The 12,467-nt window shown below is 35.1% G+C and overlaps 3 protein-coding genes across 3 annotated transcripts in view; 1 reads left to right on the forward strand and 2 right to left on the reverse strand.

Moving 5' to 3' along the window:
• The window catches only part of LOC131795647 (delta-aminolevulinic acid dehydratase-like), a 13,399-nt gene extending 11,373 nt beyond the window's left edge, over positions 1 to 2,026 (forward strand). The window contains exon 12 of the mRNA XM_059113237.2: positions 46 to 2,026. Coding sequence (XP_058969220.1) covers positions 46 to 110 — 65 coding nt within the window. The 3' untranslated portion in view covers positions 111 to 2,026. The remainder of the gene's footprint in view (positions 1 to 45) is intronic.
• Positions 1,626 to 5,364, reverse strand: LOC131795649 (acyl-CoA-binding domain-containing protein 6). The gene is made up of 8 exons (XM_059113238.2): positions 4,663 to 5,364; positions 4,149 to 4,213; positions 3,540 to 3,657; positions 3,327 to 3,415; positions 2,635 to 2,737; positions 2,246 to 2,335; positions 2,104 to 2,134; positions 1,626 to 1,779 (listed from the first exon to the last, which is right to left on the reverse strand). The coding sequence occupies exons 1-8, from the start codon at positions 4,798 to 4,800 to the stop codon at positions 1,643 to 1,645; spliced, it is 771 nt and encodes a 256-aa protein (XP_058969221.2). The 5' UTR covers positions 4,801 to 5,364; the 3' UTR covers positions 1,626 to 1,642.
• Positions 5,365 to 5,515: 151 nt separating this feature from the next.
• Positions 5,516 to 10,918, reverse strand: LOC131795671 (WD repeat-containing protein 31-like). The gene is made up of 11 exons (XM_059113266.2): positions 10,548 to 10,918; positions 10,111 to 10,185; positions 9,375 to 9,516; positions 8,769 to 8,869; positions 8,488 to 8,558; positions 7,905 to 7,965; positions 7,559 to 7,639; positions 6,690 to 6,799; positions 6,475 to 6,530; positions 6,094 to 6,163; positions 5,516 to 5,681 (listed from the first exon to the last, which is right to left on the reverse strand). Exons 1-11 carry the CDS (start codon positions 10,761 to 10,763, stop codon positions 5,588 to 5,590), a joined length of 1,077 nt encoding a protein of 358 aa, XP_058969249.2. The 5' UTR covers positions 10,764 to 10,918; the 3' UTR covers positions 5,516 to 5,587.
• Positions 10,919 to 12,467: the final 1,549 nt, after the last annotated feature.

The raw sequence follows: 12,467 nt of genomic DNA on the forward strand, positions 1-12,467 counted from the left end.
GAAACCTTCTAAATGAACGTTAACTTGTCTTATGTGGTTTTTCAGGTGCTGACATCATCATAACATATTTTGTTCCACAACTATTGGACTGGCTGAATGAAAACAACTGATCACCGTGTTCTCCTTTTCAGGCCATAATTGCTGTTTAACACTCTTTCTTAACTGTATTATTATCACATCCTTTTTTTTATTTTTTAGCATGTCACACACAGTACATGCTAGTTTAATACATTTAAGTCCCCTACACCTTCGTAACACAAAATGACCTCATGGAAGTTTATGACGTCGGAAACAGTCAAACTACATCATTTAAATTAATGATGTCCTCAAGATAGTGGCACTTTAATCAACTTAATGATGTCTTAACATTAACAATGTCACAAGCAAATTGTAAACAAATTTAAAAACATCATTAATAGTAATGACTTAACATGCCAAGAACTAACATGGTTAGTAAAATCAACAACGTCATTAAAATTTATGACCTCTGACTTAACTACATGGAAAAATGTTGATGCCACAAGACTTCATAAGGTTATTAAGTTGGTACATAGTGCCTCTTATTACTGCCTAAAATCACTTGAAATTCTTTAAATTAAGGCGAAAGTTTTGCTCTACCAGTCTGAAAATTTCTTTTACATGTTGTTCTTAAAGTAAGGGAGAACACTGGATCAGGAGTTGAGTGACAGTATGCAGCACAACTTTAAGGCATAAATTAATTCAATTAAGATTGTTAGCTTTTGCAGTAATTTTATCGAGAAATGCAATGAACACAAACCGACATTGCATCACTAGTATTTTAGGGTTCTAGTAGGTTATAATAATTATTTTAAACATGATACTCATTGAGTTACATAATAATTGCATTTTTGAGGAAATAAGGCTGTGCCATATTGTGAAATAAGAGAACTAGACATTCATTAGCAATTCTGGTTGATCCCTGTGACATCCAGGGCCAGGTTGTTCAAAGCTGAGTTAAGATAACCCAGGGTTAGTGTGAAATCTGATTTCAGATCTAAAAGCTTAAAACAAGATCAATTATAAGTAATTTTGTCTATAATTTGATTATTGGATACTCTAAAAAGAATCAGTAAAATTATCCTGAAAAGGCTTGTAAGACCCACATTAAATTTCAGACTTAGATTAGTGCTAATTAGTCTTCCAACAATTTGGCCCAGGAAAGTAAGTGTAAGTGTTGAACTAGGAGTAACCATTAAGGGGAGTGTACAATTCTAGATTCTGTTTGAATATTTATTTCATTGCATTAGAGGCTATTTTTCCAATAAATTCATAGAAGGTTGAGCCTCAAAAATTCCAATTTCTCTTGTTTATGAAAATTTTCAGAAGATATTTATTAATAACAAACACATTGCTTCATGTTTCTGAACCTTCAAAATAAATATAAATAATAGCAAAATCATGTAAGTAATGCCAAAGATATGATACTCTTTCACCTTGCTTCATGTTGGAATTATCATGATATCACATATATATACTTAACATTTTTGTAGTAAAAATAATTTTGAAAAATGTTTTTTTCAATGCATTTCAAGCCATTAGTTTGACTCGATAAATATATTCCCAGCTTTAGAAGCAAAACATTCAAATATTTTTTTAAACTGCAGTTAAAAACTTGCATTTTTTAAATATTCAGAAGTTCTTTTAATTCTGAATTTTCTGCAACATCAGCTGGGCGACAGCCATCACTGTCGATAATTGTAGAATCTCCTCCACATTGTAAGAGTTCTTTTACTATTGACAGAAAATCACAGGTGGCAGCTGCAATTTGGAACAAAGACAACACTTCAACACTTAAAAATGCTAAGACTAAAATTAGCTTTTCCACATAAAGATTATTTTGTCTTCTTCTAAGTCCTCATTTTGATCTGAATAGAGCTATTTAAGGTACACTTTGTTTTATTAACTGAGTTGACAATGTAATTTGGGCACTGAAGAGCTTCTAAAGCTCACCTTTCAAGTGATAGCCATACGTCAGAAACCTTACTCAATAAACACAGCTTTGTGATCTTTGTGTCCCTTTTTTTCTTGCTTTCTGTTCAATTGATATTTTTTCCCAAAAAAAAATAAGTTAAAGTTATTTACCATAGTGTAGAGGTGTCTGACCATCAGCATCCTAAAAAAGTAATTATATCATATTTAGGATATTTAGGATTCACCCATGCATGCTTGGCTTGGTTAAAATAGTTTTATTCTTAAAAACCAGAGAATAGCATTAAGTGCCTACCTGTATATTAACCTCAGCCTTGTTTTTTATTAGATATATTACAACCTCCTCATGGCCTCTGTCACAGGCCCAGTGGAGTAAAGTCATACCCTAGGAGAAAGCATATTATTCATATACCACAGTAAACATTATATCTTAAGAATGCCTGGTCTCTTGAATTACATACACTGGGAAAAAACCATACATTTCAACCATGTCACAAGCCAAATTCCACTGAAAAATGCTGATATTTGCCCTAATCATTGGCAGGTGTGATCTGCACAACCAGAATGCATATTTTAACTCCTGTAAGTCGCTACCCATATTATATTTCTGAACAGAGAGAAAAAAAGGAGCCAACTGAGTTTGCAGCTCAGAAACTATATTTTGAAACAGTCAAAATTGCTTACCTGCTCATCCTTTGCGTTAATGTTTTCCCCTTTGTTCAGAAGAACATCCATCCTTTTAACGTTACCCTCCTTGCACCAATCAAACACTGACTTGTTAGCATCACTACCATTTCAAGAATAACATTTTCAATCAAAAATCTCATCTGGTCAGACTAAAATCAATGCATGCATGAGCATGAATATCATGCTTGGGAATAAAAATAATTCAACCTTGTTGTAATCATAATTTAAAGTAAATGGTTCAAATACAGTTAACTCTTAACACCCTAATGTTTGCCTACCATCCTGACACTGTTAATCTCACTACATTTTCTATGGCACTAATGTGGAGAATTTGTTTGACAATCACGAGCTTGTGCTTGCACAATTGGTAATCATTTCCTTTATTCTCATGTCATTCATATGATACTGTAGGAGGAAATTAGAAGCTAGTCACTCTTAGGGAATAAAGGGTTGTTGGTGTGGTCTGATTGTCTGCATGATAGCAGACCAGAAGGAACTGCTGTTTCCTCAATGTGATCTGGAAGAGTTGTCAGTCGGTTGAGTGTTACAATGCTGACCCATGAAAACCAAAAGGTCAGTTTTGCCACGATATTATTGGCTGTTTGTGGTTAGTGTAGGCAAATATCCCAGAAAATATCTCAAATAAATAAATGTTCCATGTTATAAAACACATATACTTAAATACAGACCTAATGACATCATCCTCATTTCCTCTGAGTGTGCTAACAGCAAGACCCATTGTTTGTTTGTGAACTGGTTTTTCAGTTTCCTTTGGGGTCTACATGAAAAATTCCAAAAAAAGAATTTCATTCTCATGACTGGTGGTCACAAGACTGAAATTCTTGAATTGGTGACAGACAGGTGATTAAACTTCATTGACCTAAGATTCATTTGTAGCCTACCAAGTCATCAGTGACAGCATATTTTGCTTCCCATTCAGGGTCTGTTTCAAAAAGTTCCTGTATATAACGTTCTAGTGCTTCTTGCTTTGACATGTCTCCAAGTTTTTTCCAAGAGTCCCTTTAATGATAGAAGACATAATCCATTATCAATGGTTACTTTGCCTTCAAATCTCTATAAAAACTTTGAGGCAATTTTTGGTTGGCAAAATATGTTAAGTTTCTGAGCAGGTTTGAAACAAAAAATATGCAAGGAATTTATCCTCACTGCATGTGATTACAATCAACTAGAAGGAAATGATGGCACCTCGGTCAATTCCTTCACTTGCAACTGTAAGTGATACTGGTACCTTTGGAATCTAAAATTGTTTTAGACCAAATCTGCAATTATAGGGTCATCCAGGTAATAAGCAAACCTGTCTTTTATGAAATCTTATTCTTAACATGATTATTTTGCTGTGTAAGAGAAATATCTGAAGATGGCCAGATTGCTCCTGGGTTTGAAAAGTGCCACTTCCCAACATGTTTTTCTAGGGTTACACTTCACTAAGTCAAAGCAAACAGAGCATGTCTGGGAAACATTTACGAAAAAAAGGAGGAAATTAGGATTACCACTTGGCTTTTCCTATCATATCCCAAAACCCTGGTCTTGATGTATTGCATGGTCCTTCTTTAGCCTGAGACAAAAAAAGAAACCGGAAAAAAATAGGATTTGAATTTCCACAGTATGTAAAACCCAAACAAACTTAACCTCTTGTAATCATTGTCTCCATCAGTTAATTTTGCATTTATTGGAACTGATATCCTTCCTCTATTTTCCTCTTTTCTCTTCTCATATCTTGTTCAGTGTTGCTTGTGTAAGGCTCCATGTTTTTTGGCTTTAATAGTTACCATTATAACTCCATCGTAACAGCAGAATATAAGGCCACTACAGGCTAGCTTCCAAGAACGAGTCATGTAAGATGAATCCACATGTTTCGATAAGGCTTACAGCTTGAAAGAAAATGTTCAAATCTCAAATTTGTCTCTAAACAGATAAATGATCTATTTAATTAGTGATTTAGTGCGGTGAGTATTTTAAAGAACTGTGCAGTTAACGGAAATTACGTATAGATATAATACACACCTGTTTGTAAAGAGCATAAAAAGTCAATTTTTTCTCATCGCTTAAATTCTTTATAGTTCGAACAAATTCTGTTGCAGCTTCAAAGAGTTTTTCCAAGTCCTCCGCATCAAGCACAACTTCATCAAAGTACTCCGCCATCTTGATTTTTTTCAAAACACGTACACTGCTGACGTATGGTGGGCTCGCGAGATATTTTGTCACGCCACTTCACGAGATCACGCGACAGATGGCGTAAAAGATCAGTGTCCTGGGAAAATGGCTCTGAGACCTTAAGTCTCACCTAGCTATAATTTCTTTCACATGAAACATGACAAAAGTGCAAAAAGATTTGCACCTGCTTGATGTAAACTTCATAACTCGATTCTTGGGGATCAAGGCATGTTGTGTATTTTAAAATGAGGTTTTGTTATTGACAAGGCTTGTCAAATGTGACAACATCAATGCCAAAGACAAATTATCATTCATGCAGCCTTTTAAGATGAATTATTTTTAATGCTATATGCCCATGTATATTCAAAGAAGCTTTTGTTCTGCCAAACACACCTCTCTAACATGTCTAATTTATGCAACTATCAGATCTATCAAAGACAAATTATCACTCATGCAGCTTTTAAGATGCGTTATTTTTAATGCTTTATGCCCATTTATATTCAGAGAAGCTTTTGTTCTACCATACACACCTCTGTAAGATGTCTAATTTATGCAACTATTGGATCTATCAATCAAGATGGTTCAATTCTAAAGGAAATGTAACTAGTACATTCTACTTACAGAAGCAACTTGCATTTCTAATTACAGATTGTTGAAAAACCCAACTTATAAATAATACAAAAGTAAATAAATACCAGAGATCTGAATTAAAAATTTTCATTTTACTTCTCTTTGTCTCTAGAAGAAAAAAATAATTAGAGCAGGCTTTAAAAGCCTAAAACTGGCATTTCTTGGTGAGCTCAGGTTTGCCCTCACGGGACGCCAAGATGCACAGGTACACACCCATGTTTGTTGTAGAAACACATAAACTGTAAGTCAAGAGCACAAGGAACATCAGTTTTAACACTTGTTTACCATACGTTACCTTTAAAGTAATACAGGATTACTAGAGTGTCAAACAACTACTGTTTATAAGGGGGGGGAGATTGTTCAGTGTACATTTTACATAAGTTGGTGTTTTTAAGATTATAAGATAAATGCACATGAAGTAGCAGAGAGTAAAATTTTTTCATCCGTAATTTGAAAGATAAGTTTGCTAAGAACTGAGAGTTTACTGTTTAGAACTGTTCACTATCCCACCTATTAAAATTTTTTCTGAGGCCATTCTGACTAGTTTGTGATCAAAACTTAAAGTAGTCAAGATGGCAAAATTGATTACACTTTGTAGAAATATAATTGAACAATCTATCATAAATAACTAATAATCAATGAAATTCTCACCTTCCATCATCCCACACACAAAGATCAGTCAGGGGACCAGCTCCAGAAAAATCAAGAGTTGTGAGGCATTCTGTTAATTTTTAAAACAAAAAATTCCTTTCAACATTAACCATTATTCCTTCAATATTTCACATACTCAAAAGAGCTTCATGAGTTAGTGAAAGTCCTAAATTTATGGTAAAAGTAATTATTTTTAAAATTTATTTAGTTGGGTTTAAATGCCTTGCAGATCTGAGAGGAACCACATTAAGAAAAAAAAGTTAATGCCAAATTTGTAATGTTGATTCATATAATAAATAAGAAAGGTTACAAGCCACAATTTTAAAAGGGTCACTCTCTCCAATAAGCTACCCTTAACAATACATTGGAATCTTGTTTTACCTGTGCTGTCTCTCTCCCAAATTTTCACAGTGGAATCATGCGAGGCAGTAGCAATTCTAGCAAACAACAACAAATCAGCATTAAGTTTAATTCTATTTTAAATATGACATGAAGTCACTTAAATATCCAGGCACACAATTTTCTCCCATTTCTGAAGAGAGACTGCATTGTGTGACAAGCATAAATGATTGCTACCATAGAAACTAACTACTTACAGATCTTTCGACCAAACATGTTCCAGATGAGGAAGAAAAACACATGCTGATGTAGTCTGCTGATGGCCAATGTATCTACACATCATTTTCTGTTCCCTCACATCCCAGAGCTGTTGATCAAAAAAACTTGTTAGCAAATTTCATTTTTAACATAATTTCACTGGGCTGGCTTCAAAGAGTTTTAATCAACAAAAGGTGTCTGCAAAAGGAGACTTGAAGTGTAGGTTGTAATTTACAGTCTAAAAAAGGAAAAAGCCCATTGCATTTGGTGAACATGTGATATTTGACAACAGGCATCACATTACAGAGCACAACCTGCAAAGGTGAGACTTCCTGTGCGACAGATGCATTATTAACAAAGGTTTGATGTCAAGACATTGAGATTTGGCTTATTTTTTTTGTTTTTTTTTTTTGCATTTCAACCCTTTACACTCTAACACCGGTATGCATATTCTCCACACCATTCTATGTACATTTCCTAAGGTGCTGACAAGGAGAATTTACCTAACAATCAAGAGCTTGTTTAGTTGGTGATCATTTTCTTTACAGTACTTTAGTAACCTTGGTTGTTGATTCATAGGTGATATTGTGTGGAGAAATTTGATGCTAGGCACTCTTAGGGGTCAGACTTAATGCTGTTGTTTTGAAGGAACAAAGCATGCAACATTGGCCTTTATCTGCCTGTTTGGCAAATAAGAACAAAGGTTAATTTCATCTTGCTTTCTGACAAGGCCAGTCATATATCAAAAGCAACTTTCAACTTGTAATGCAGTTTGTAGCACCATATGAATATTTTCAGAACATCAAACATGGGAAGAAGGAGAAAAGAGAAATTAGTAAAAAAAAGTATGTTAAAAAACATAACTCACTGTAGCTTCACAGCCTTTTCCATTGAAACCATTACTACATGTCAAAATAAACTGCCCATTTCTTGAACAATCACAGCAGGTCTTCAAAACAAAAATGATTTACTGGTAATTAATTACTACAATCTGACATTTATAGCCTTGAAGGAATCTCTGAAGGTATTAACATGACAGAGGAGGCACAAAGACGTATTTTACTTGACATTAATAATCCAAATTTTACTTAACGGGTAAAGATTTTTTTCATTTGACAAATTTTTTAGTTTTATACCACAAGTCAAAATCAAAAGCAGGTGTTATTGAGTGAAAAACAACATGTCAAAATTATATTTTCCAAAGTAGTGAATACCTGAAAATACTGCTGAGCAGGAAATGTGAATGAAGGTTGCATATTCCTTGTATCCCAAATTCTGATGCAAAAAATACATAATATATTGATATAGAAAAGATCGTTGTGCCAACATATTACAATTAAAGTAAACAACTCTTGCAGGGACACTAGATACCAATAAATTGAATCATGTCTATATGCCGGGTTATTCCCTAAGGAAGGCTTTCTTACAACTAAGAAAATTCAGTAAGCTGAATTTAGTTAGTAGCACACAAAGTATGTGCAGAAATTGAAAAAAGATGCAAATAAAAGAGAGACAAGGGACAGGAAGAGTGATGAAAGTAGACACATATAAAATGGCTGGTTAGATGTACTTTAACTAACTATCAGCTATAGGAATGTCATGCACTGCTCCTCAACTATGAGACTGCAACATCTTCTCTTTGGATACCTACTTAACAGCTGCTTGCTTTCTCATAGTTTATTTGTTCTGTTAGTCTCAAAAAGGATGGTAGGATATTCACATGACATGTTGCTCCCACCAACCAGTGTATGATATCACCATCAGATAAGATAAAAAAGACCATCTGCCATTCTTTACCTCACCATTTTGTCTTCTCCAGTTTGAGCAACTTGAGTCTGTGTTCCAGGTACCCATTTCACACAACTTACCTACAAACAAATGAGTAGAGAGTATTAATTTATACATTCATTAGCAGTTAATTATCAATTATACAGCAAGTGTACTTCTATGTTGTACTGCACCTCTTTTTTCAGAACTAAATATAGCAACATCAAAAAATGACCATCACAAAATGACCATCAGACTGACTAAAGGCAGTCTTAATCAAGACAGTCAATAAATTCAGCATTAAAACTTACCAGATTTCTGGATACTTCTTTTTCACTGATACTTGTGTTCTTTGTAGTGTCCCACAGTCTTACACAGTTGTCTCGTGACCCAGAAAATAACAAAGTTCCATCTACAACAGTACCAAAAAAGAAGAGGCATTACCTGTACTTCATTGTCACCAGCACTTAATTATAATAAGGTAACTACAAATTAGATTTACAGCCCTTTTGAGGAAAGAACAAGTTGTTCAGGGTCAAGTTAATCAGTTGATGTACAAAGACCAATGACTGACAGCAGCAGTTGGCAAAACCTTGTAAACTAACTGTCCAAGTTCACTCGCTGCCCACTATTCTTTTAAGTAATACAGCTTAACAACAAGAGAGTGAAAATACTTCCATAGGTGTGTATTTGTGAGAAACATTTGGTTCAACTTCCACCTTTACTGGAATTACTGCGAGATAAAATGTCAAACTCACTTCAGCTATCAATTAATTTATTTTGTGTCACTTATTTTACTCTGAAAAATGACTTTCCCTCCTGGAAGGTGAAAGAAAATTAAGAGCACTAGATGACCAAATTGTTTAACTCATAATATTTTTCAACAAATAAACAAAAATTGTGTTCTTCTGCATTACCTTCATTAAGATCAATAGCTGTCACCACCAGTCTGTGACCCTCAAAGGTTGAAATGGGTTCATTTCCTGCTTTACTGGCCTGCCAAACCTTAATTGTCTTGTCTCTTGAGGAACTGAAAATAGTTTCTCCTACATGTTTGACCTGTTGAGAAACCCAGAGGCCAAAACTCAAGGCTTTAAGTCTAAATGTCAGGATCAAATTCTATTTTCCAAAGTTTTTCTATATGTTAATACCATAGCAGTCTGCAGAAACACAGCAGTCAAAAGTCTATCCATGTGCAAACTCTGTAATGACTAGGTGGTATGTTTTCCAGCTGTCTAAACCAAGTTGTCTCACAAATATTACAACTAACCATGCCAGCCAGTATGTCACAGAATTTTGGAAGAGTATAACTTTTTGGTAAAAGGTCAAAACAAAATGGTAAATAAACAGGATGTTTGTTATGTTTTCCTAAGATATTTTGTGGGGGGAAATTGGCACAGTTGTCCAAAACTGATCTCCTTGTGCATTAACCCTATGCTTGACAGCTATGTTGTCTGCAGAGTATGGGGGAAGTTGATGAGGTCTTGTGTGTGGAAAGGTGATTCTGTTGTGTGAAATGTATGTATGATAAGAAAGGAAAAAACCTGCACATGCTTCTTCTACCATACTTTGCCAAAAGGATACCAGAAAATGAGTTTGAAACAGGAGAGTCAATATCATGCATGACAATGAAAAAACAGCATAAATACTTACTTTAGTGACGTCTCTTGAGTGACCAGTCCATTGACGAAGAGTAACACCTTGTTTCCAGTTAAATAAAACAACTGACTGTTCAATGAATAATGCACACACAGAGTTTTAGTTCAGTTGTAAAGATTATTGCTTAGGAGGCTGTAGAGATGCCTGTACCCTGCCCTCTGATGAGAATCCTGGAAGTTTTTGAGGTTCACTTCCCTTTAAAAACGTTTTGTCCATAAGTAAGAAGGCTGTAAATTGGTAGTACATGTTAGGAAGGTTTCAGATTACAGGAAGTTAATAAGAGTGAAAGACGCGTTTGCCATAGCAATGGGACAGAGTACACGTGGTGTTTGTCCAACGAGTTATTGTATGTTAGTAGTCTGCAGTGATTGTTGAGCTTGACCTAATTAATTAATGTTTTGAACTCCGGAAAATGTCACAAATGTACTCACGTCGTCTTTACCCCCGGTCAGAGAGGTTCCTGGAGCGTATGCATCGATACAAGTGACAGCATCCCCGTGAATTGAGCCATGCTCCACTACTGACTGAACTGTCTTGCTTTCCGCTCCACTCGATGACACACCGTCATATCCTTGGAAACGACGAGGCTTTGACTTCCTCAGCCCCATGCACAGCGTGTTAAAACACTCGAAGCATCCAGGCTGCATGTGAAAAGCAATTAATTTATCTTTTTATGTTCTAAACTTTTAGGACTTATGCAGCTTTCCTTGCGGAATGACATGCAATAATATCGTATTGTTTACATTACAAACTACACCTGGAAGACCAGGTGAAAATTTTCATACAGTGGCTTAAAAATGGCGGTTTTGCTTTCTAATTGAATATGCACGCTTTTCTTTCAGCGGCTCTAAAAAAATAGTATGTGGTATAAACATCATGTAGTGGATCTGTAGCTAGTTGAGCAATTGCAAAGTGCAATGATTTTCCGACCAACTTCCAAATTAAGATGATCCGTCTTTGGCAGCGAATAGCGCTTCACTAACTCAGGCCTAAGCGAGAAGCCAAAAGACATTAAAAAAAGAGACTACTTGAGATAGAATAATAAATTGTCTTTTAATTGGTTTCAATGAAATTAAAATACTATTTTGGCGTCCTCCAAGCGTTATTAACATCGTTATATTTTCTATGTGATAAAAATATCTCATCAGTTCTTTTTTTTAGTTTATTTATTTATAATATGTTACACAGTTATTGAAGGCCAAGTATGTATAAATTCGTGATTTGTAAGACACAAAAAATTGAACAAAAAATTGAAAATCAAAAACGATGAATAAACTATAGGCGAACAGATAAAATGATTTCAGCGATTGTTCAGAAAGCTTTAGACAAGAAGTTTGCTGTACTTTGTTCTCATATATAATTCATATATTTAATTGATTTACAACTGATGTCCAAATCACAACACTCCTAGATTCTCCTGGAAACGAGTCTGAGATGGCGTTGAGGTTTTTTCTTTTTTCCTCAATAAGATGTGCAGTTCATTAGAGAACTAATTTGACCCATAAATTAGAATATTTATCCCGACATATCGCAGATCTCACAGTGAACTGCCGGTCGATCTTTATGCTTTCGTACGTCGCTTTAAAATGATTTCCCTTTCTTCTTGATAGCTTGCATTTAAGATGTTTATCCTTTGAGTGATTTCTGCAAATCCTTTCTTTAAACTGTTTGTGTCTTCTTGAATTAGTTCAACCTGCACTCGAACATTCGCCAGTCTTGCAAGAGTTGTTGCGAGTGAACTTTCAGCATTAATAACTTGAGAGTTTGTTTGAGCTCCCTCCATGCTGGGCTTAGTCAGGGTGAGATTAACTTCTTCGCTTTTCGTCCGGTTCGGCAGTTAGGTAAGTCTTAACATGGCAGAGTCACAGATACGTCTTTTCGCCGGATTATTCCAGTTCTCCGCTGGCGACGAGTCAAGTGTCTTCCACACGTAAACTCAATCAGGAAAACGAACGTTCAGACAGAACGTAGCGGACCAAACAACATCCCTTGCTTTCAAAATGACAAATTATTGTCAGAATGAAAACCATTTGACTGCGTCGTGTGCATATAAAATAGCGTCATATAGCGCCGGGACGATAAACAATTTATTGAATGAAAGCTGCTCAAAGACCTCAAAGCTTCAAATTAGGACTCGCACCTGCCGGAAACTGCTTTGCATTTAATCAATTTGCATAGTTATTACTGAGGAAGTTTCTACACATTCTAATGAGATGGTACAATTGATATCCTGTCTTATATTTCATTCTTCGCGTCATTTTTTCATTTGATTGGCTTTATCATGGTGGATTACGAATGCTTAACACTGAAAGTACAGTTAATTTTGTAAGAGAACTTAATTAAATGAAATC

This window comes from Pocillopora verrucosa, chromosome 4, assembly GCF_036669915.1.
Source record: "Pocillopora verrucosa isolate sample1 chromosome 4, ASM3666991v2, whole genome shotgun sequence".
NCBI lineage: Eukaryota > Metazoa > Cnidaria > Anthozoa > Scleractinia > Pocilloporidae > Pocillopora > Pocillopora verrucosa.